The sequence below is a fragment of the Bombus flavifrons genome, chromosome 6, assembly GCF_040668555.2.
Source record: "Bombus flavifrons isolate JBK064 chromosome 6, iyBomFlav1_principal, whole genome shotgun sequence".
Lineage (NCBI taxonomy): Eukaryota > Metazoa > Arthropoda > Insecta > Hymenoptera > Apidae > Bombus > Bombus flavifrons.
Window position 1 is genome coordinate 8,660,715 of NC_138447.1, and position 24,140 is coordinate 8,684,854.

General features: G+C 38.7%; 1 protein-coding gene across 11 annotated transcripts in view; it reads left to right on the forward strand.

Annotated features, from left to right (window-relative positions):
- The window catches only part of LOC138180809 (uncharacterized protein F59B10.2-like), a 91,770-nt gene that overhangs the window by 54,350 nt on the left and 13,280 nt on the right, over nt 1-24,140 (forward strand). For 3 of the 11 annotated variants that reach the window (XM_069115016.1, XM_069115012.1, XM_069115017.1), the window contains 7 exons: nt 827-1,055; nt 2,422-2,487; nt 4,969-5,119; nt 8,153-8,236; nt 9,033-9,116; nt 9,671-9,706; nt 10,903-10,959. In XM_069115016.1, the coding sequence (XP_068971117.1) occupies nt 827-1,055; nt 2,422-2,487; nt 4,969-5,119; nt 8,153-8,236; nt 9,033-9,116; nt 9,671-9,706; nt 10,903-10,959 (707 nt within the window). Of the gene's footprint in view, nt 1-826; nt 1,056-2,421; nt 2,488-3,944; nt 4,096-4,968; nt 5,120-8,152; nt 8,237-9,032; nt 9,117-9,670; nt 9,707-9,781; nt 10,116-10,902; nt 10,960-17,974; nt 18,240-24,140 lie in introns of those variants that run through there. The other 8 variants (XM_069115020.1, XM_069115015.1, XM_069115019.1 and 5 more) reach the window with 5 other exon arrangements.

A 24,140-nucleotide genomic window follows, 5' to 3' on the forward strand; every position in this document is an offset into this window, starting at 1 on the left:
TGTAATGTTTCCACCATAAAGATTGTAATGTGTAAGTACTAGGTGAAAACGATATAGCGCGATCATAAAATCAGCGATGAACATGGAAGAACGTACTTTGAACATGTAATATGTGAATCTTGTGACAAAACGTTCCGATGATTCTAATACGAAATAACTTCCGTAGTCGAAGATTGAAATTGCTTCTTCTGTGTACGATTCTGAATGCGAGTAAGCATCGATGGATGTTCCTTCTTAAAGCTTTAATTTACGACTGCAATATATCATCTCTACCCATGCAATACAAAGCAGTAGGAAAACAGCAGTAGGATAACAAGAAAACGTAGGGAAGTATTACTTTGCGTTTTTTCTTTCACGCGCTAGAGTCAAAATATTTCTTAAACCAATTGTTTCCATGGACATGAGAAGGTTCAAACCTTATTGTACAAAGCCAAAAAAAAAAAAAAGAAAAAAGAAAATAAATACATCGATTAATGTGTACGAAATATATGATTAATTGAATTTTGTATACACCTTCGTAGCACTTAAAATCATTAAATTGTTTGAAATGAAACTTCGCCTACTGTTTTAACATAAGATTAAGTAAATTATAAAAACATTTGGAAAGATTAAATAAAATTAATATACATTAATATACATATGATATATGTACGGATGAACGTGAATTAATTTTTCTGTGAACTAATCTCACTTTGTAGTTGGCAGATAACAATTAATAAAGATCTGTCCATCTAGAAACGTCTTTGAATAAATTTTATTTTAAATTCATGGCTTCGCCCAGTCGCAAGAAATACATTTGCCGTATACGTACCTTTGGTCTCCACAGAGCCAAAGAAGCGCCGCTTCCATCCGCTTCGTGGCCTCAGGAGAATCTTTCGGCGTAAAAGTCGAGGACCTGCGGATGCTCGAGTGGTCGCCACCCATGTTGATCGAGATGCGGAACTCGTACGACTTCCGAGGGAAGACATCACCGACAGACATCCTGCGGGACGTCCCGAAGAGGCTCGCAGCAGGAGCGCCAGCGAGCTACTCACGGACTCGTGCGATCGAGACAGGTGAGTTTTGCCACTTGTTGCCTAATTTCTTGTTGTTCTTTATTCTCATTCTGATCGTCGAGATACGCTGGTAGTTCGTGTTCTTTCGCGTTAGGTAATTGTTAATTCTTTGCGCTTGGAATTTCAGCTCAGTTGAATGGAATACGAAGTTTTGTTTGAACGATGCAAGAAGAAGTAGATGCTTATATAACGTTACAGAGAGTTAGGTTTGGCAGTTGAAAAATCAGCATTGAGAAAGATTTACTTAGCAAGGAAGGCTTACTGTAAATTTGAAGTGAACATCAACAGATCTTCTTAAATATTTCAACGCGTAAAAGTGAAAATCGTAATTATTTACGAAGTGGACGACCTCGCCGATTTCAACGACCTTGAAATATGTTGTCAAGGCGTACATTCTGAGCAACTTTTCCCTATGCGCGTTACCGTCGCTCGGCCTTAATTTCCGAGATATTCGCAAAAAACTTTAGTTCAATTCACGTTACGATTACACTTCACTTTGACACAGAACTGGCATACTTTTGTATAATTTGATTATATTATAACCAAATCTAACTCACTTTCGATAATCATATTTAATTCACATAAGAAAGAAAAATCAATGGATTAGATTCAATCGACTGGTTAGTTTCAGTTAGATAATTATTCACTATTATCGCTAAAATAAGTTAAGGTTTTAAATAGTAAGACAGATACAGTTCATACTAAATTTTATACTATGTTATTGCTATTTGTAATGGGAGACACTTCAGCAAAGATATTGAAAAAAGCGACTATTCGATCATCAAAATCGTACTGTCGTCAAAACGGAAACCTTTGCGAATATATCGGCAAGTAAAACCGAGCGATTGTAACATGTATAGGGAGAAGTTGTTGAGAATGCAGGCCTTGGCACTAAATCTCAAGGTTATTAAAATCTACCAGATCGTTCGCTTAATAAATGTGTAATTATCATGAAAATATTTGTATTGAAAAATCTACTTTTATATTATTTTTATATTATTTCATACTATTTGTATCATATTGTTTTAGTAATCTGTTTCATATATTTTTTTTTATAAAGACATAATTTTCTGTAGCCACTGTACGAGTTCTATGGCTACAGGTCGATTCGTAACAGTATCGAAACGATCGTTCGCTTCCAGGTTGTAGTTCAGGTTTCGATGGGCTCTATATTTCACAGAATAGCAATTCTACAAATTGCAAATGGCAAATAGATGCGAGATATAGCTGTGTTCGAGTATCGACGAATAAGCTTCGAGTCGGTAGTCTAAGCGCAAAGGATTAATTACAGTCGTTTGTCTTTATTTAAAGGCAGCCGGAACGAAGATAGAGAAAATCGAGTTGTATCGCATTGTTACCATTTCAGCGGGCAAACCGCATCGAGAAGGTGCAGGTTAACGACATCCTCCAAGTCGCACCGCTCCTTCAAACAGTAAATATCATCGACAGAAAATTCCTTTTGAATCTCTTCGTTTAGTAGCTTCTTCTCTTTTGTCGTCGCTCCGCAGCTTTGCCGCTTGCCTGGCTCTTATCACCTTCGTAATTGGCTTGTTTATTGTATAATCCTGTGCTGTTCTCTTCATTTATTCTTCGAGTTTTGAATCTCTTCAAGCCATGATGCTAACTCAGTCGACAAAAGCACTTGAGAATATTATATTTATGGATATTTAGATATTTCAGAAACGATCGCTAAAAACGATGAAGGAACGGTTACTATGTACGATATAATTCCATCGGCCAAGCAAATACAAGTAAAGAAGTTCTAAGAGATTGACACGTTATTCGTACGAATATTGCAATAGAAATTAACTTTCGAACAACCATCGAAGAAGAATGTTCAAACGCAAATAGTGGATGTAGAACAACGTAACAATCAAAACGACCCTCTAATTGTTCCAAGCTATATCTATATAAAATACATTATATCAAAATGTTGAGTCTTGAAAAATACATATTTTTCTGAAAATAAACTTATGACACAATATATTAAATACTTAGTATGGTCAAATAGACTCCATTGAAAACGATCATAGTGCACACTGATCCACTGTAAACGATCATTCTCTTTCAAATTTAAAAACACTTTGTTCTTAAGAAATACATACAAAGTACCTAATGAAGTAGAACCTTAAACTAGAAATAACGAAAAGAAGAATATTTAAAAATACAACACCTACCGAAGTATAATTTTTATTTCAATTTCAATCTTTATTTTACACATACGTATAGAACCAAGGAGAACAGCGGAATCAAAAGGGAAATATCACTGATGGCTCGTTCGGCGACGTTCGCCGAGCTGGTGGCGCTTGCGTTTCGCAACCGATACGCGGGCAGGAAGAAAAGTTAACCGCGAGTCAATATCCTTGGCCTGGTTCGAGCTGTGCTCGAGTTTTGCTTTTCTGTACATTTTAGCGGTACGGAAGATCGCGATGGTTCGCGTGTTAATTCGCAATACGCGTGCTTACACGCGCCGCGCGATACCTTGCTGACCTACTATCCTTTATTTTCGTAATTCGATTGCGACCGTCCCGCGGATAACTCGATCAAAGTCACTTTAAACCAACACGCTGACTGTTATGCCATAACCCTCTCAATCTGAATCGTAACGATCCGCGAATGATTTCGCGTCAGATTGATTCGATCGATTCACGTTGTCGTATGATCGACCTTTTGATCCTCGAGCTTTATAATTGCGTGTACACGCGAGATCCGCGAAAAAGCAGTTGCCATTCGCTGCTTGCCGCTAGATTATCCGATAGACTGCGACTAGAAGACGCTAGCACGCGATTGAGAACCGAACGAATATTTATGCTAGATTATCGCTTGTTATATAGGAGCTACATTAAAAACATGCGCATTGAAATTTGATCGCAATTACGTGGTAAGATTATTTGTTACGCAGTATGACCGAGAAACGAGGGAATTTTGTGCAAATCGTTGAAGTGTTAAGAGCGAGAGTCAGAGTTAGAGAGAATCGAGTCGTGTCGAGCGAGAGTCACTGAAAAATTCAATTATCGTATCATTATAATTTGATTATCAGGTACAGTTCTCGTTATTTTGTTCTGTATTAAACGAGCAAAACGCAAGAACGTGTAATGTGCGGGATTTACGGTGCTTGGCGATCGAATTAGTAGTCAAGATTTCCAACGTATTTTAATTTTTCTTTTTTTTTTTTTTTTTGGTAAAATTCAGTAGAGTAAACGAAGTCTAACGTTTTATTAATTAATCATTAAGATGTTGTACACGTTGATAATTTCTATTTCTCCTCTGGCCTTAATGATACCACGTACTCGGCTTTTTTTTTCTTCCGTGGTAATTATGGTAATATGACGTTCTGGGATGAGTGCACAAGTGATTTCAGCAGACTTCAGACATATTTAAGCGTTCATGCGAAATGAATTGCTTGGTAATAAGAGTATCGAGGTATTCTTCGATTGGCGGAATTCTGTAATTTCGCTCCTTACCATGGTATAGTTAGAAATTAATTGTTATGTATAAATTATCATCTTATTTAGTAATAAGTTGCCTAACCGAGAATAATTTGGTTTCCTAATTTGATGGCCCCGGACTGTATAAAAATGCGGAATGAGTGGGACGCGAGAGAGACTTGAACGAACCATCGTTCTCAGTTCCAAGAGCTGAAAGAAAGTCAGAGTTCAAAGTTCAAAAGATCCAGTTGTATCGAGCGAGAGTCATTCTAGAATGCAGTTATCGTTACATTTCATTTCTATTTTATCTCTAAACATAGTTCTTTTTTCCTTTCTTTACTATTTTATGCTCCTGAGTAAAAAGCTGCCTGTAAGTGAATATCCTTAATCTGTAATACCATGCTGCTTTTCTTTTAGCCCAAACGACGAGCAAGCCAATTTCCCATTCCCTGTTCAATGGCGTCTTTTTGCCTTTGTTTTTTTAGCGTGTTCCTCAGGAGGACGGGCATGGAGGATTCGTTTGTGAAACTGCGAGGAGGAGCCGTAAAATTGTCCGTTTCGCACGACAGCGTTTTCCCCGGAGAAGTTCCTCACACTCGACCTCTCTCGTCGCTGGCCAGCCTGGCTACCCTCGAGGTTAGTACCCTCTTTATTTACGAGCTACTGAATTCGAAAAAGAACGACGATCAGAGGGGCAAACGTTAAAAAAGAACGTTGAACAGCTTAACGCAAGCGTTTCGAATGCTACGAGCGTCTTGGAAACCAAGTTGATCGACTCTCAGTTTCATTTCTCGAATAGTGAAAACTAGTGAAAACCTGCGGTGAAATTCCGCGTAGGTACAGATAGTAATCAAGTATGCCGATCGTATTTAAAACGGGCGATATCAGAGGAAAAAATCTGTACTAGTCTCGTTGAGACGTAACACGTTCACCGTTTGGAAACAATCGCATCGGACTTGATTCACGGTGATTGTTGTAATTCCTCTGACTAGAGCGGAGAATGATAAACAGAGGCGCGGAGGAGGCGTTATTCTCGTTATCCAATGAGCATAATGCCAAGGCAGGCATTCTAGGCACGCGTGAATCGAGTTAAGGCGGTTACACATGTCCAGGATCGGCTCGTGACTCGTCTTCCAATTTCCTCGCCGCGTGCTCTCACGCTGTGACTAACGTTTCGTATCCTTAACCCCTTAACGTACAATTCTTTTCAACTTAGCCGATCAAAGATGCACAGTTGTCTTATTTTCGTCCCAGCGGGATTGCCTCTCGACTGCGTAATAATATTATATCTTTTGTAATTCCAAAATCATTTGTATATCGTACGTTTTTGATACAACAAGATGCAAAACAAGAGAGAGCGAAGGGGAAGAAACCTTTTTACAAACGAGAATTGTTTATTAGTAGAAAAAATTGGCTATACCCGTGGGGACATATCATCGACCAACCTGCTTCGATTTCCTGCGATCCTGCACTTTAATGCTGATTAACTTTTTCGTTCGATGCTCGCTAAACGAGGACAAAGCCGTTCGATGATTTCTCGCACGGATTTCGACGCGTTCGACCGTGAACTTCGGCGTCTAAATCGAGCACCGAAATACGAAAACGGCGCGTTGAATTATTTATGAAGGAATCGTGACACGGCGAGTGCAATGTGCCACGGAAAAACGAAAATCCTTGGTCAAGAATATACAGTGGCTCATGAAAGTATTTGGCTGTTTACCATAAAAGAACTTTCTTGTATGTTTTATGTACGTTGTATAAAACATTTCGAAATTTGATCAGCGTTGTAACGAGATACGGCCGTCGTAGTTATATTTGTCAAAATTGAAAGCAATCTAAAAATGTATACATATAGCAAATTCATAATACGGATAAATGTGTCCAATGTATTAGGTTGTCCGAAAAGTTTCTTTCGTTTTATGAGGAAATAATAGACGCACAACGTTTTTTATTTTATATTATTTTGTCGAATTACGTACGATCCATTTTGTTCTGTTGAAATAAACACCGCGACATTTCACAGACTTGGTTTCACGATGATGCACTGTTGTAAAAAAACAAAAACTGTTTGTTTGCGAAAGAAAGACACTTTTCGGACAACCTAATATACGTTCGTAAGAAGTTTCTATAGGTGAAGAAATGCTTATGAGCCATACTTTGACCAGCCACTGTACAGAGACGTGACTGTGTGTGCTTTCCATCGATGTATATTCTTTTTCTTGTTTTGCTACGCTTGCCGAGCGTAGGCGTGCTAGATCGCGCGACTCGCCGAACAAATAATTCATTATCGTCGTTGCGGCCCGGTGATCGACCGAGATTCCACGGCCGACGATTTATAACGCGTTGACTTGTGCTTTGTTTGCTAATTGTCGTCGCGTGCTTGCTCGTACGCGACTCACGAGATTCGCTCTTCCACCCACAGCGAAGAATAGTTTCCAATCAATCGCTGTTCGAGCGTATTTTTTCCTGTTTATTGTTGCAAATGAATATACTCGTGCAATAAAATCTGTGTCTTAATATGTTCACAATGTGGAGTGAAAACGTGTTTCGCTCTCGTATATCCGGGAAAGTTTCTTCAACTCTGTTGTACAATTAGTAATTATCAGTTACACGTACAATTAACTCTTTGACCGTAATTTTGACGTTGGATAATGTAGCACGATCAGAGTATAGAAACAACATTTTGTCCGTTTGTGTACATTTACGAGTTGTTTATTTACTTTCGTGGCTTGTTTATCACCGTCACCGGTGTTTATTTACATTTGAAGATAAATATTTATGTGCACAGTCTCATCATTCATTTACATTTTCCTTTGTTTATTTATCTTTTCCTTCTTGTACTGACAATCATAAATATGACTTATGGCACAGGTGGTATGAGAGTCATTGACGCTAGTATCTTCGATTTGTAAATTACGCAACTAACGATAACCGATACGTCTTCAAACCACATTCTAGTCCGTACATTAAAAAATTGACATAAGACTATCACTTAGAAACAAAGAGATTCATTTATTACTTATTATTAATATATCACCTATCGTTCGTCATTATTCCTACCCATTCTTTAAAAAGTTATTAAACCATGCAGTTTAAAAAATTGTTAAACAGTAAGGAGAACTGAAATAAAGAAGTTACATTTGTACCTCAAAACTATCTATTTACATTAAAAATTTATAAAAATCACTCGTTTTTATTGTCGTCGCGCGAGAATCTGCCCTTTAAACCAAATTGTTGCTGGTGTCTTTATGTAAAATTCGCTGTAACTCGAAGACAAAGACAAATAGAGCATACGTTTATACAAATCTTTTTTATTATTTCGGTGTGCTGAAGCCACCCGTAAAATATTTCTTGGGAATTAGCTCTTTGACGATCTCTGTACATCTGTGAATTTGCAGACCGCGAGTAAAATTTCTATCTCGTTCGAAAGCGAGGAGCGAACGTTTTGCGCTCGGAAGCTCCTCAGGACCGAAGCGTAGAAACATCGAACAGATCCTTTCTACTCGCGTTCCACGCGAAGAGAAAAAGCGGCGCCCGCGCTCGCGTTCCGTTCTGATACACGAGGAAAGTCACGAATACTGTTTTCGCGTTCATGGAAAACTATGTGACACGTGGAAGCAGCACAGCGTGTCGTGACCGTGGCGTTACATTTCTTTCTTTATTTTACAGCGGAGGCAAACGAGAAAGAGCAACGAGATCGAGCACAAGGAGTACAATCAACACGTCGTGCAGAGGCACAGGATATCTCTCCGGGTAATTTTTCTTACATTTTCTGACACGAACATTGAAATCCCACGAATGTCTCTTTTTCGTACGATTGATCGCCGCGTGAATTTCTACCGGTGAACGAATTCGAATGCAGATCGAAGGAAAATATGCAGATCGCGTGATAAAAAGGAATGTTTTTAACATGAAAAAGGAAAAAACCCAGAATATTAGTTATTGAAACTTACATTGTTTTAATATCTCCAATGTTTTAATGTTTCTCAATGCATATTTGAATATCATGATAAGCAATATTTTTTTTAATTACGCAAAAGTTAGACAAACACGAGACCAACTGGGAATATTCTGCTGAATTTTAAAACTGCTTTTTAAAAAAAAAAAAAGGAAAATGAAGAATGTGACTCATCGTGTTCTTCCCCTGCTGTTTTCAGTTATAAAAGAAAGTGAAGAAAAGAAAGTATCATTCCAATACTTAATCGTGAAAATAAATTTCAGTGGAACACGTAACAAAGCTGAACGAAAGAAAGAAAGAAAGATGAAAGTAGGAATATCTTTTACCCGAACGTTTGATCGTCGATAAATAAGTAAATGTTCGTTGCTGAAACGAAGAACGGGATGAAACGAAAAGGAACGAAAGAAAGAGAAAATTCCGTAAAAGCGTTAGTTAAAGCAGAAATGGTCGGTTCGCGAAAGAGGTTCCTTTTTTTTCCCAACATTTTAATAGAGACGTCAGCGTTGAAATCTAGGCCATGGGGTTTACAGAAACGATAATTACGGGTAGCATAGTGGATAATTACCGAGTGTGCATGCGGTTCCTTTGCAGGTGCTCGAGCAAATAAAGACGGTCATAGAGAACCGGAACCAGCTAGCCTCGGCGACCTCCTCGGATACCACGAGCACCATACACGTGAGTATCGAGACGTCATATTAGATCTGATAAAGGAAAAGAAAAAGAACAAAGAGACCAAAATAAAAAAAAAGAAAAGGAGATAATAAAAAAGAGGGTCGTAGGATAGGGAAGGGTTGGAACTTTTACTCGTTCATCGACCTCGTCCGCGGCAGACACCAATTTTTCCGCGAGCTTTTATCTCGATATGAAAGTAAGACCGGAAAGAAAGTAGTTGCGGTAAAAGATGAGAACGAGAGCAACAAAAATTGATTAAGACCCCGAGCGATCCTTCGTACAACGAGATTTTATATATTTTTCAAATCCACCACAGCTTTTTCCCTACCGTTTGTGAATCTGCTTTTTCCAATTATATTTTACTCTCGCGGATCTCTACTTACGATGAAACAATACGTAATTGTTTGCAACAATAGCGTGACGCGATAAACGATATCCAATCGCAAGGCAGATAGTTGTAAGAAAGAATTCGCCGATACAACGAAGGATTAGATTCCGCGCGTACTGTTCCTTACCATTTGTCGTATCTCGTGTCACACTTGGTTTTTGCGTTTCAGGCTGTCGGTGAACGTTATCAGCAGGAAACCGCCGAGGTAAGATAGCAACGATGAACACTTTTCGTTCTGAGTATCGGTGTGATCGCGTAGCGCTTTAGCGGTTCGGTGATTAGTCGCGTACGCGATGTGCGCTTGTCAACTTGTGAACGAGCTTCCTGTACTGCGAAGCGTTCGCGCAAGTCGTTATTTATTCGACGGATCGCTTTCGCGATTTGTGTCGAGCAGGAAACGCTCGATTTCGCGATCCGTGTCAAATAAGAAACGATCGAATTCGTATCTTGTGAGATCTGTCGAAAGTATGAAAGTTTACCGGTGAAGTAACTCGCGTATGGAAAACTGACGATATAACATGGCCGACTTGCGTCGTGAACCGCTGAGGAAACTCCTGAACAAAATACGGTCGTTGAATTCGGTCGTCTCGAATTTTCGGAAACAGTTAACAGCGGTAAGGAGGAAGTGCACGGTGAAGAACTTTCTCTGCTGAGAGTTTCAGAGATACGACACCGGTGACATTCGAGGCTCGTCATTATATACTTTCATTCGTTACGTCATTTTGATGTGTGACCACGACACCAGAATGTTTAGATAACATTGACGGAAATGTCGATCCGCTATTTTGCTAAGAAAAAAAAACATAAAATAAAATAACGACACGTGTAATTGAGTGCGCAGTTGATTTATTCGACTTTCGATCACACCGTCAGGACAATACTTGCGTTATTAGTCATAAATATTAGGACACCCGTTACATTACTTCGTTACATTAATCGGGAAATATTGACAAATCTTTTCTTTCTTTCCATTTTTTTTCCTTTGTATTTTGGAATTTTGCATTACAAAACATATATAGAGTGTCTCGTTTATATTCAATTCATTGCTATCTTATATTATATGTCAGGACAAAATTGATCAAGTTGTTGAAAACGAGTAACACGGAGACACAGGATTTTTTCCCTTGACGTTACCTTTTGCGAGCCTTCAAGCTTGTCGATATTTTTAAGCAAGAATATACGTTAAAAAAATCACGTTAAGCTACTTGTTTAAAAGCTGTTATAATTTTATTATTGTAAAATTTATCGTACGAAAGAGAAGGAGAATACCGTGCCTTTTGTTATCTTGTGTCCTGATATTTATTATTGATATTAGCATAATCAATTGATTCGCTACGATCTTCTGTACTATATTTCCTGGGTGTGGCTATGACGTTAATTTCCGATTCTCTCGATTTCCAGAATCGTTTCATCGGCTTCGAGAAGCAGAATAAGAACGGAGAAGAAAATCAAGCGAAGGTGAGTCTTCTTAATTCTGGGGATATCTCGATCGGTCCAGCCATTCGTCTTGGTGCGCCAACTGCGAAAGGCAGACGGGATATTCCATTAATAGTGGAATCGTAAATCAGTATCAAGCAGTGAATTTCAGCGGGCAACAGGTGGCGAATGGTGACCGATAGAGAACCGTTGATTTTTGTCGGTTTTTTTTCACGTAGCTTCGCGTTTTTCATCTTTACGGCGCCAACGACTTGGAAAAACGTTTTCGCCGACAGCGCGGAACGTTCCAAATGAACGACGAAACGAATCGAGGGCTGGAAAGAGAAACGTCGAAAGCAATTTTTCGCGTGCTACTGGGCAGCGTTCCATTAGGCAGATCTTTAAACAACGAAATTGCAAAGTAACCAACTGCACGGTTTTCGTTGGCGATAGGTCCGTGAACGTTGCAAACGCAGTAGCTCGCGAAGATATTTCGATACTCGTCATAGATAACTTTCGTTACGTTCGTATGCGTTCCATTCTTACGCGTAAATCTTAGAACAGTTATACTTCTTGACATAACTGTGATATTTTTTGTAGATTGTGGACACTTAGCTAACATTAGTCAGCGCGCACATGACATAGACATAAAAAGATTCTATGAATGAGTCAGTGGTAATTCGATTATTAAAGAGATCCGTATAAGTATGAAAATTGCCGGAAAAAGCCACGATATTACGTCTTTGTTGATATTAATTCATTTTCGTGTTACCTTGTAACTGCGAAGAAACATTTTAATATAAAATAGCTAAAAATAATTTCAAAAAATAATTTCAAAGACACAGTCGACAAATTCCTATAGAAGCTATAGGTGTAAGTTGCACGATATTTCTAAAATTGCGAAGATGATGGGAAAACGCGTATTTAGTTGGAAAATCAATTAATTTGCAGACATTGGAGATTAATTGACAATATACTACATATAACAATTAATTTTTTATAAAAAATAGCGCCACTTATCGCTTCGTTCATCTCTTGTAATAGTTACATCAAATTCAATCCCATCGCTGATATTCGCGTCTCTCTGTGGACGAAATAAAATCGTTTCTGCGAACGAAACCACAGAGCGCTCGCTGACAGAATGTTTTAAGTGCCTTTTACGGGAGTTCTCGTTGTTCCGCGCGTCTCTCACGTTGGACTTGCTCCGCTTCCCCGCGTGCCATACCGCTATTATTTCCGGCTGTTCCATCGCGAATCTCTGCTCTTATTGTCTAGCTCGCGACACACGACAAACCGTTAAAACAATGCCCGGTACCCGCATATAAATCGAACCCGACCGCTTCCACCGCGGAAAACGCTTCCAGGAACGTGTGCCGCGTTAAAAGAAGTGGGTTAGGTTTTATCCGATTCAGTCGTTTACTTTTAAGCGCATTTGCTCGCTCGTAGTGGCAGCCTACATATCTGCGAACCATTTAAAGCGCCGCTACGTGTTGCGTCTGACACGGTGAAAAAAAGAAAAAGCAAAAAGAGAGCGAGGGAACGAAGAAAAGTTGTCTGAACGTGAATATTCGAAATTGAATATCCGAGAAGTGATTAGATTCTCGAGACGTAAGCGTCGAATATGGACCATTCGAAGAATTTTTATTTTTACAATTCATATTATCCCGTGAAATGAAGAGTTGAATTTTAGCAGCGAGATTTATTCATTACTAACGTGTCGTACATATTATTCGACAAGTTTACAGCGGTTTTGTCAATCGATATATTCCGTGTTGGATTCGATGGAATTGGAACAAGATTGTTTGTTATAAGTTTCTGCCAACCAATGAAATAGGCATGAACAAATTTCGTTTATAATTATTTCAAAAATATTGGAAGCGGTCGTATGTAGATCAAGATTCGTTAACGAAAGGGTTTTATTTTTCAATAAGATAAATCGATGCTTGTCCGTGTATCGATAAAGAACTGATCGCTGGACGTTAAACGTAATGTCCGACTTTTTGCTATCTCTTACGTGTATCGTAATCTCATTAGCATTTATCATAGCCTTTATATATGCTCGAAACATCTGATATTCTAAAAGTCTTGCAAAGATATTCGAAGGAATTGATTAACGAAAAATTTCTCGAGTAAAAGTGAAGTATAAATAGAAAAAAGTTCTCGAACAAAATGATGCGCGTCTTGTTCAGTATAGCGTGTATATGAGATATTGTAATTAAAGAATTGAAATTCTTGCATGTGTTCTCTAATTCGGTGATCAGAGATCGTACTTGGGAATTACAAATAGTTGTTTAGAGAGAGAGAGAGAGAGAGAGAGAGAGAGAGAGAGAGAGAGAGAGAGAGAGAGAGAGAGAGAGAGAGAGAGAGAGATAAAAAATATATACGTTCGAGAGTGAGCGCACTATGAATAGGACAATATATAAAAGCGACGCGATATGGCGTTTACCGTTACTTGGCCCGAACACTCGTTACAGCGAGGATCGAGCCATCGAATGCTTCGAGTCTCCCCCAGCTAGTTCTCTTTCGGTTCATTGGGAAAACCGACAGAGAACGGTATTACGCCTCTGTCGCGACTGGCAAAGTTGTTTTCATTCGGCCGCGCTCGCGATGACTAACTGCACTCGTTGCAACGCGTTGCCGATTTGCAGTTCTATTCGCGACACGTCACACATGTAAATAGATTTTGTTGTCCGTATGAAATTCCAAGCACGACCTCGTTGTGCTAATCTCTTGCAAATTCAATCTTCGTCATGTAGAAGTCAAAGTTATTGCATGCAAGTTCAGAACATTGTACGATCGTTAGACTGCAGATTTTTATGCATTTATGGACAAATTTGAAGGTGAAAGAATGCACATAATATGCGAAAGTATATAAAATATCCAAAATATAGCGTCCTTTACAATGTTTTATAGATAAAACGATTTTTTATTCAAGTTTCAATTCTTTTATTATAAATAATAGAAATATGAATTTGCATAAATATCTGCAGTCTAATGATTATGGTATCACGCGGCTTTGCAAGTTACTTGTTTTAGAAATCATTAGCGAATTGATGATGGTTATAGAATTCTTTATTATTTCTGATGGCTTTCGTCGAACTTTTTGTAAATTTTTTTTTTGAATTGTGTAAATCACCGGATGTATCTTTTCCTTATTATATACTAGAACAAGCTTTTCTCATTTGTTTTTAAATTTTTTCCAGCGTTTGAAATTCGAATTTGGTACTCACCATTCGATATTTGGTATTCGATATAATGTTTGAATGACATCTGGACTGTATTTACTTAGTTAGACGATGCGGCGCTAAGTAGATACGGTCGGTAATACACAGCCAAGTAGAGTCGTCTGTTGCTAGTTACCAAGCGAGTGGTACGTTTGTACGTCGGTAAGACAAATGTGCAGCAGGTAGTACAGTTTACTGTTGAGTTATTTACAAGTAGTACTTGTAGTAGCTCGATACCATTGGAAATGTTTGATAATATTTAGTAACATTCTGTATCGTTGTAACACGCAATTATTTGTCACAACTATCATCGTAACTTTCTTTTATTTATAAATAGAGTTTTATTGCTTAAAACGAGTCACTATACGTATTTTGTCGAGAGATAGAAAGAACGAGCGCTTAAAATTGCTTGACCGCTTTGTGAGGTGGAACTTTCTTTGTCCGTTACGTAAAAAGGCTCGTACTTTGGCTTCAATCGAACGAGAGAACGCTTGTGAAACTAGAAAATATCTCGGTTTTAGTTTTTTGTTGCCACTTGGGTAACTCGACCGCGTTATTTAGTTGGTATTATGATTTAATTCAATATCCAATCATTGATGTTCTGTCCCTATTAAGGATATACCTAACGTTGGTCATATCGCTCCCCGATGAACTTTCTTGTCTTTTTCTTAACCAGAGAAGATGTGTTAACTACCAGATCGCGAGGGACATAATAATTTCTTATTTAAAAATTCTCTATATTTTTACATGTTTCTTCCTTCCTGTTAAATTTGCATATTTACATTTGCAAGGACTAAAATCGAATATAACTGAAATTTATTCGTCTTTGTAAATTCATTGATCTTTTAGTTCCACGATTATACAAATTTCCGATTGGGGGATAATTTCGTTAAGACATTCGCTGTTATCGACGCATACGTTGCGTCAATACAATTATCTAACAATTACAAGTGCAGCTGACGTAACTATACATTTTTATTTGGATGCCTTTCGTCAAAATGACTTATGTAGGAAGTTGTAAAACAGCGATTGATGTATTAGAACGGTTATTTAATCTGTAAGCCGGTATGTTCGAGAAAATAGATACGATGTATTTTCCAAATTTAATTTTCTCGGAAATAGGACGGTATAAAAAATGTTATCCTACATTTTCTTCATACATGCAATAATTATTATTCGTTCCTCTTTCGTTGAAAATCAGTCATTTTCGTGTATATTTGACAAATTTTCAAGTTCGATTTTCCCGAAAACGAAGCGTTAAACGAAGAAACCTTATTCGGTCTTATGATTACCGAAACGCTCTCTAACATTTGTAGTATTTTTGGGTCGATCCATCAGAATAACAAACGAAAGATTTATGAAACACTCTTTTTCCGTATCAGCGCACGGCTTTTGACATTTGCTCGTGAGCTTGGCAGAAGGTTCGTAAGTCAGTTTGGTATTTGCGTGGCATTTATTGCACTGCGTTGCTTTCGTCACGGAATGCCAGCAAGGCCGGCGAATCCTTACAAATCCTCGTGGTGAACTGCGGTACCGTTAGCTCGGTGAATAAAATCTCCGCCTCTGTTTATTCGATAAATTGGTACGACTGCTCGCGTACCGGCCCCGATCTCGAAACGAGAGGTCGCCGTCGAGAGCACGTGCCACTGCTCTTCCACCGAATTTCTACTTTCCGCGATAGTTTCCCTCGAAAATTGTATTATCGTCGAAACGTTACGAAGGCATCGCACGACTCGTCATTGCGACAGGATATTCCGAAATTCTTGCTGGTTTCACCGACGCATCAGGATTACGGAATCGTAGACGATCGTAACCTTAAACTATAAGTAACTATATTGCGCTGAGCTGAAATATCAATCGAGATGGTACACGAGCAAAGGGAGTACTCTTTCTTCCTTCATTCATTGTCGCGCGATATTATTCACCGCGTTTCGTAATCGTAGAATTGATTCTGTAACTCGAAGGTCTTTCTCTTGCTATTTTTAAATTCGATATATCGTCGAGTCAATGTTCATATCAAATCTACTTATGCGTTTAATTTTCAAATTAAATTTTCTAACAATTTCAGCGTTTTCGTCATCCCTTTCGATTTATAGAAAACGTGGATGACATTAGCAGACTAACGCGAATTCCGTTAAACCAACAACGTAACAACTAAACTAATGTTATTCGTTTCTTCCACCTTACATAATCGAATTCGTCGGTACGCTTTTCAACTATCTGATATTAACATGCTTCGTTTTAACCGGCAAGTGGCATAATCACAGAGAACAGCAACTGGTCTACTCGTATATTTTAAACCTAAGAAGAACAGCATTCCGTCTGAAAAGAACTTCTTTCTGTCTGTACGAGGTACGTTCGTTTACGTGAGTTTCCCTGTCCAACGTCGGAAAAGGAATTTAGAAAAATGGGGGGAAAAAGAGAAAAGAAACGGTACAACGTGCTCTGAAGCACAGGTTTCCAGGTATTACGTCGCGCGACGGTTCACCGATCGATTATGAAAGGACCAAGGCGACGAGAAAGGAACGGTTACGATAGGTCAGTGACGACGAAGGGGAAGCAACGAGACACGAAGAAAGAAAATGTGACGGCGACATCCTGATCGAGCGTGAACGCGCTCACAGGAGCCGCTGTTTGCTTTCTAAACGCTGGCTTAGCGAAAAAACACCGAAGATTCTGCTACGTTTTCGCGGTGTCGAAACGTTTTGTCAGGGCGAAGTGAATGTCTAGGTAAGAGGACAGCGGCGAGAGCGCGTGACAGAAGTGGAGGGAACACGATGCGAGCTTTCGTGCCATGGTGCTCGAACGAACAGCTGGCAAGCAGCAAGATTGGTAGCACCGTTACCGCGCTTGCTTGTCCGATTCCTCGTAGATCAGTCTCCTCGATCGTGCATCGTCCCTCTTTTTCTCTTGTCGGGGGTCATTAGTCTTCAGTGACGTATCCGAATAGCATTTGCCTCACGTTCCACGCTATCCTAGCAAAAGCTCGATACCGTTCGTCCTTTCGACGTTATACAAATTTGTATTACGCTTGATTACCATGTACTTGACGTTCGAACGAGTCATCGTGCTCTGCCTCCTCGAAAATCTTTCAAATAGTATACACACGTAGGCGTTGTATAAAATATTTTGAAATGTCATTGGCACCGTGATCAGACACGATCGCCGCGATTAGATCGGTAAAGTTTAAAACGAATCTGCAAATGTACGTACTTGCTGCTCTTACATCGAACGTGATAATTAACCTAAATTATCGAGAGAACGCTTAGTCGGTCACAATGTCGTGCTTACGCTAGATTAAGATCTTAAGACGCGTGTGTGTACGTACGTAAAATAGTCGAAACTATTTGCAGGAGTTACGGTAACACGATAAATTCTACTAATTATGTACGCAAGTGGAAAACTATTTCGCGTATCGCTGGTAATAAATACAATGCAATTTTCCATGATAAACGCGCAAACACCTTAGCGACGTTAAATAACAATAACGACAACTTTCGTTCGCCGCTATCGTCAGCGTATTTTTCCTAAACCTGTACGCCGTCGTATCCCAGAAATTCGATCGTCGGCTCGAGCTCCGTTACCGGCCAGGTTTACCTGTTTTAACAGAATTATGGAAGCCCGAATGATTGCCGGTTTCCCGGATTCCGCTTGCGATTGTTTCGAATGGTAGTTGTGGCGCTCGACCGTGCGATTACGTCCCTGTCACCTGTGCTACCTCCACGACCGGCATTGCCACTTCTACCCGCGCCGAAAGTCAGCGAGCCGAAGAGGAAGAGTCGCCGCGAGCGGCCAGTACGACGACGCGTTTTCCGCGCGCGACACGCGTGTGTTTTACTCTCTTTCTCTGTCTCTCTGTCATCTTTATACGCGTTTTATATTTCCGCTTCGTTCTCTGCTGGCTTCGCGCGAAGGGCTTCGCTCGGTGGTTCCTCGCCGCCTACTTTACGATCGATCGTGCCGGACACGAAGGTCGAGGCGGTTCAGTTCGAAGGCAGCGTTTCCGTCGGACTACACGCGGTTACTCGCCGTAGTAAACACTCGTGCGGATCGTTCCATGGTGTTCACACATTGGATTGAATCACGTTGTCCCGATCGGCAAGTCATTTTTGATGGTGAAGAATGGTAATCCGTGTTGGTGGAAATCTCGCGATAAGTATCCGTCTCTCCGTGAAACATCGCGCGTATGACGATCAAGTAGCTTCAATTGCTACCCAGTGCATTTTTATGGTGTACTTTTTATTTCCGGAATTTTTTTTTCCTTGCTGGGAATGATCGTAGCGACGTCCCTTTTATCGTAAATGCTGCATTTTTTTTATTCGATTACGAGGCCCTTTGACGCTCGAACAGCTTCGATGATCGAATAGACGTATTTTTACGACGTGCTCTCATTTTCTTACATTTGATTAGTGGAAGCGATCGTGACGTTCTTTAATTGAATATCCTATCGGATCATTCGACAAGTTGGCAGTGCTCTTCGCTGTGTCGATATATTCTTTTGTGTATTTTTTGAGTTTGATAGATGACCGTTTCTTACAAAGTTCTGCCAGATAACGGGACACCGAATTGGAACAAGAATCGATTCTAAGTGGCACATTAAACGTTGCAATTACAAAGACGAAATTGATCAACGGAATAATCAACAGATCAACAGATAATAGAGAAATACGTATTGTATCAGAGCTAAAATTTTCGTTACGAACTTTCAGAATAACCCGATAGTTCTTTTATCTGATTGGGAGGAGAGTGCTTCTTCTTTGTACGAGAGTGCTTCTAAGCATTTGTAAGGACGACCCACAGCGCTTCAAAATACAGATTTTTTAAATTTCAAGCACTCGTTACAATCGCTTTTTTCGCGACAAACCATTATCTTATTGATAACGTGTTCGATAAATTTTGATACATGTTGCATTTAAAACCATTTGCCTGTGATAAACAGCTTAGATACTTATCGCGATTAAATCCATCCATTACCGGCTCTTTTATCCACCAATGTGTACGAAATAATATTAATTGAAAAATCTATCGAGCGCATAATCCAGGGATGATAAGAATAGGAAACTACAATAGCAGAAATTCCATGAAGTGGGCAAACTTTCTTACGAATTTGTTACGCGGTTATTATGCAACAACTTACCTTTAAATGCATGATTTTCAAAATGCGATAGTATAAAAATACCGATTTGAAAATATCGATTTATATGGCAAAACAATAGAAAGATAATCTTAAAGATCCATTCCATTTTTTTTATATCTTCTTTTATATATTTTCTTTATATCTTTATATATTTTATATCTTCTTTTTCTTTCTTGGGATTTATCGTCGAATCGATCTAACGGATAATCGATCGTTTAAATAATTCTGTGCTTTTTGTAAAATGCTTTTGAAATTGCCTTTCAATTAAATGTCTTGTATCTTCTACATATGTAGCTCAAACTTTACGTATCGCGTGTCATATAAAACGTTTCGTGTAACGCATATAAAATATGCAAATTAAGTTTCCACGAGTGTTCGAAAACTTTCGTCTACCTGTGTATATTTTAATGGCAACGAGCGCGCTAATTCGAAAATCGCTTTCCTAAATCTGACACCCGTGAATCGAACGGTACACGCGTTCCAATCCGTTTGAACGGTCGTTTAGAAAGCGGAATAGTTAGATCGACGTCAAAATAGAGACAATTCGCGATTGTATTGCCGCGAAACGCAACGACGTTCGAGGATCGTTGCATCCTGCGGCACAAGAGCAGCGGGTGCAACGCGTTTGGCAATCAGACCGCATCGATCGGTCAATTCCAAGGCAGATAAACGACTCTCGGTGTCGGTACGAGCCGACGATGGAAATTAGCATGCTTCCTCCATTCCTCGTACTTCCTTTTCCTTCGCTTCAGTAAACGTACGCACTCGATGGAACGGCCGCCGCTCCATCTCTTCCTCCTCTTTTTTTCTTTTTTTAATTTTGTAACAGTTGTTCGGCGAATCTTTTTTCCCGTTTTATATCTTTCCATCTTCTTCAAAGTGGCGAGAGAATGGCGAAAAAGAATAATTGGAAAAGTTGGATAAAACAAAACGATTTTCAGACGTTCCTGGCTTCTTAGTCGATTATCCTCGAAATTACCTTCTTTTTCCGCGTCGATGAAGCAACAAGATTGGTTGAGCCTCGAATTAACAACGGAGAAACTTTCTGGAAAATGGTGAATTAAATTATATCGGAAATTTCAACTTTATTTACGTTTCTATTGATAATTAAAATGCCACTTAAAAATGGCACTGTTCGGATATTTATAAGATAAGTATAAAAATAATAGTAATGTTATTATTTGATTTCAATTATTTTGGCTAGAGAGTACACTCGGTGTCTATGTATTCGAAGAGAGTACAGAGGAAAACGATCGTGGTAGATTAAAAAGCGAAATTGAAATTTTAGTTTCGCGTGATAAAGCTTCGAGGAAGCTATTAGAGTGTAATAGAACACATTGAGTGCTGCGCTGTTTTCGTGCAACCTTTAGCTCGAGTCACGTGCACCGTCAATAGTACGGTAATTAAAGCGTCAATAGATCGAACAGAAAGTGCAACGTGGCCCATATATCAAACTCTCGAAGGCTGAAACGATCGCTTGCGCATCTGAAAAATTACAAATTTAACAACGGATTTCATGTGAACATTCGATATTCGTCAAAAGATTCGGAAATTTAACAAACTGTATTATATGTTATATTAAACCTACATTGATATTAAAATCAGCTAGGTCATATATATACATATATATTGGAGAAAGCTTGTTTTTTAATTTCACACATCACGCAAAAAAGAAATTTCCATAAATAACGATAACGGCATCTTTGCCAAAACAAATTTCTTTCTTCGACCAACGGTCAACAAGTTTGTTCTTCAAATACTCCAAATTTGCCTCTTTACTCTTGAATCAATTATTTTTACTATTGCGATTCGTTTTTTCGTTGTTTCCTTCAGATAGTTCATTCGTTTGGCAGACAGGTTGGCGATGGTTACGTTGCTGCTGAAAGAGATCGACGAAACGATCGTTTTAGCCGTGTCGTTGACTTCACGGCGTGTTTACCGGGTTTTGTCGACTCCGTGTGCCTCGTTCAGCCGCGATTTAAATATTTATAAGACCGCGGAATACGGATTCGTCGTACGGACCATGTTCGTACGGGACGTGGTTCATCGTTGGCGCGATTTTCTCTCGCGAAACCTCTGGAATCGCAAGAACCGTAAGATGACCGTTGCTCAATCTACTGACATTATCCGTTTCAACGAAAAGAGAACTCATCGAGATTCGATGCCATCGATCATCGTCTTTAGATTTGAAATATTTCGTGAAAGCACGCTCTAATCCTTTCAGACTATTCGCTCGTTAGCATCGATAAATTGAAAAGGTGAAAGTATAGGGTGTCAAAACGCAGAAAAGAATATCACTCTTAATGAGCCATGGATTGGAGAAAGAAATCACGAACAAATCGACGATCTCCAGTTTTTCTTCTCTATTTTCTTCCCTTTCTTTTTATGCCAGATTCGAGATTGTCATCGTACGGAATTATAGAAAGCTATTATTTATTAGGTCTTTACGAAAGCGATACGATTGTTCGTGCGATAGACAAAAATAAAAAATTACCTTATTACCTGCACGATAATACATTAACGATAGTAATTAGACTACGGATTTTCATGCGTTTGTAGAAAATTTGCAGATACAAAATGTACAGAATACACATAATATGCAAAGATATATAAAACAGCCAAAGTGTAATAGTCTTTGAAATATTTAATAACTAAGACAAGTTTCTATCCAAGTACCGTTTCTTTAATTGTATTCATAGAAACATGAATTTGCATAAATATCCGCAGTCTACCAATAATATTAGCAAACCGGTAAGTTGAAGGTTTTAGATTATAGACCTGTTTTTTACAACATCGTAATTTATTTTGTAGGGGAGTCCTATTAGTAATTGATCGGCGATGTATTTTCCCTCGTCTTTTTCTCAACGTTTTTTATCTTTTCCTCTTAAATTTCCACTTGTGTACGATTTTGAAATTCTATTTACAAGATGACTCAGTACAATTCGATTCGAAACGAATAAATATCTTGTACATTTTCAGATTGCTAAAATCGTGATAGTCGTGTTCCATTACGCTGCCAATGAAATTTCAAAATGTTTCGTATAATACACACGATGTATTCGTAAAAATCTTTCGTGATAGGCGTAAATATTTTAATTAGTCACAGTATGTGTATCCTTCTTTTCGCACGGTCTATAATCGTAGGAAAACTTGGGGCAGCGACAGAAGGTTAAGAAATTTTTTCAAGCATCGTCGAAAGCGACTTTTGTATTCGTTTCACTAGGCGAAGTCGTTGGTGCGAGCCTGAAAAACGAGACGACCGCTGCTTAGGCCAGAGGTTGAAACATAAGACTAGTTATAAGATTTTTCATCCGGCGGAGCAACGACGTATCTCACGTTACTCTGTCGTTGTATCTTCGCGATCGATCCCTCTTTCTAGCTTTTCGTTTCGATTCACTTTCCCGTAACACGCACCAACACATCGTTCAACTATACGCATCGCGAGAAAAAGAAGTTTCAAAATACACGGTGACTTCTTTGTCAGGTCATTCCGTGAGTGATACAGTTGTATATTGAATCAAAATGAAAAGTTATCTACCGACAGTGATATATTTCTCAGTATTTTTTAAAATAATTCTTTCAGAGTATCTGAAAAAGAATTTCAAAATACACGATAAATTCTTCTTGAAATAAATTTCGTTATCTTTATTTATCTATATATCTATATATTTCTTAGTGTAATAAATTCTTTCTGTTTTTATCGATATAAAATGGGTTTACGATAAACAGGAAATGTCCATATGTCACGCTATCAATGTACACAGGATTATACGCGAAATCGATCGTTAGCTTTGATATTTAAAATTTAATATTTTAAATTTAAGTGATAAGTGTTTGATAGGTGAAACGATCGAGCATATTCGCCTAATGGATGTCCTCGATATGTTCGTTCAATCGACCGTAAGAGTCGCTTTCTTTTGGGAGACACGTGGACGATCATTTAGCGTGAAGAAAGTCTGATAATTCGTCTTGTAATTAAAAGTAGGGTAATCTGAGGTAAAACGGTGCTAAGGGGAAACAGCTACAAATTCTTTCTTTTCACATTTTGTACCTACTTACTAACACAATGCCTTATTTTTCAATCTAACAGTAAGCAAATGGAATACTTTTGAAGTACCTGGCAATTCTGCAATTTTGATTTTACCGGAAGCCTATCAGTTTCTCATCTTGTCGCAATTAAAACAACAAACATGAATCGGAAAAATATATATCGTTTGACCATTGCTTCTCAACGAATAATATTTAGTAAACGTTAACATCCGTTGGATCTTATCTCGTCTTATAATTTTTATTTTTATCACAATTTTTATCACGAAACTTGCACAGTACACAATGAAATTTCGCGAAGACCTTCTCCTTTTTATCAATGCCGTTTTCGACATTTTTTATTTCGTATTAATAATAATATAATAAAATATTGCAATAGTCGCTTATGCTTAACTATTTTTATAATTCGCTGCAAAATTTGTCCCAAACAAAATTTTAACGAAAAAGTTGCTATTCCCTAATGCCTAAAAAATATTAATTAAAACAATTAACTATCTATATACTTCCATCGACGGTATTCGCATTAAATAGATCGACATTCGTAAAAATCTATATGATCGACAGCATCAATTACGAATATTCGATGAACAGATTACGAGTTGATCGATTTTGGCGCCTGGGCGCTACCACAGTTTTGCAGGATGCAAAGAGGGGAGCGAGATTCCAGGGGCGCGTTGAGGAGGGAAAACGAAGCAAGAAGGGAAGGGGAAAAGGTGGAAAACAGGGTGTACAGCGGCAACGTTTGATCGTTGAAATAGAGGGTCGGCGCGCAATTAACCGGTCGGTATGACGAAATGGCACGGCTCGGCCCCGTG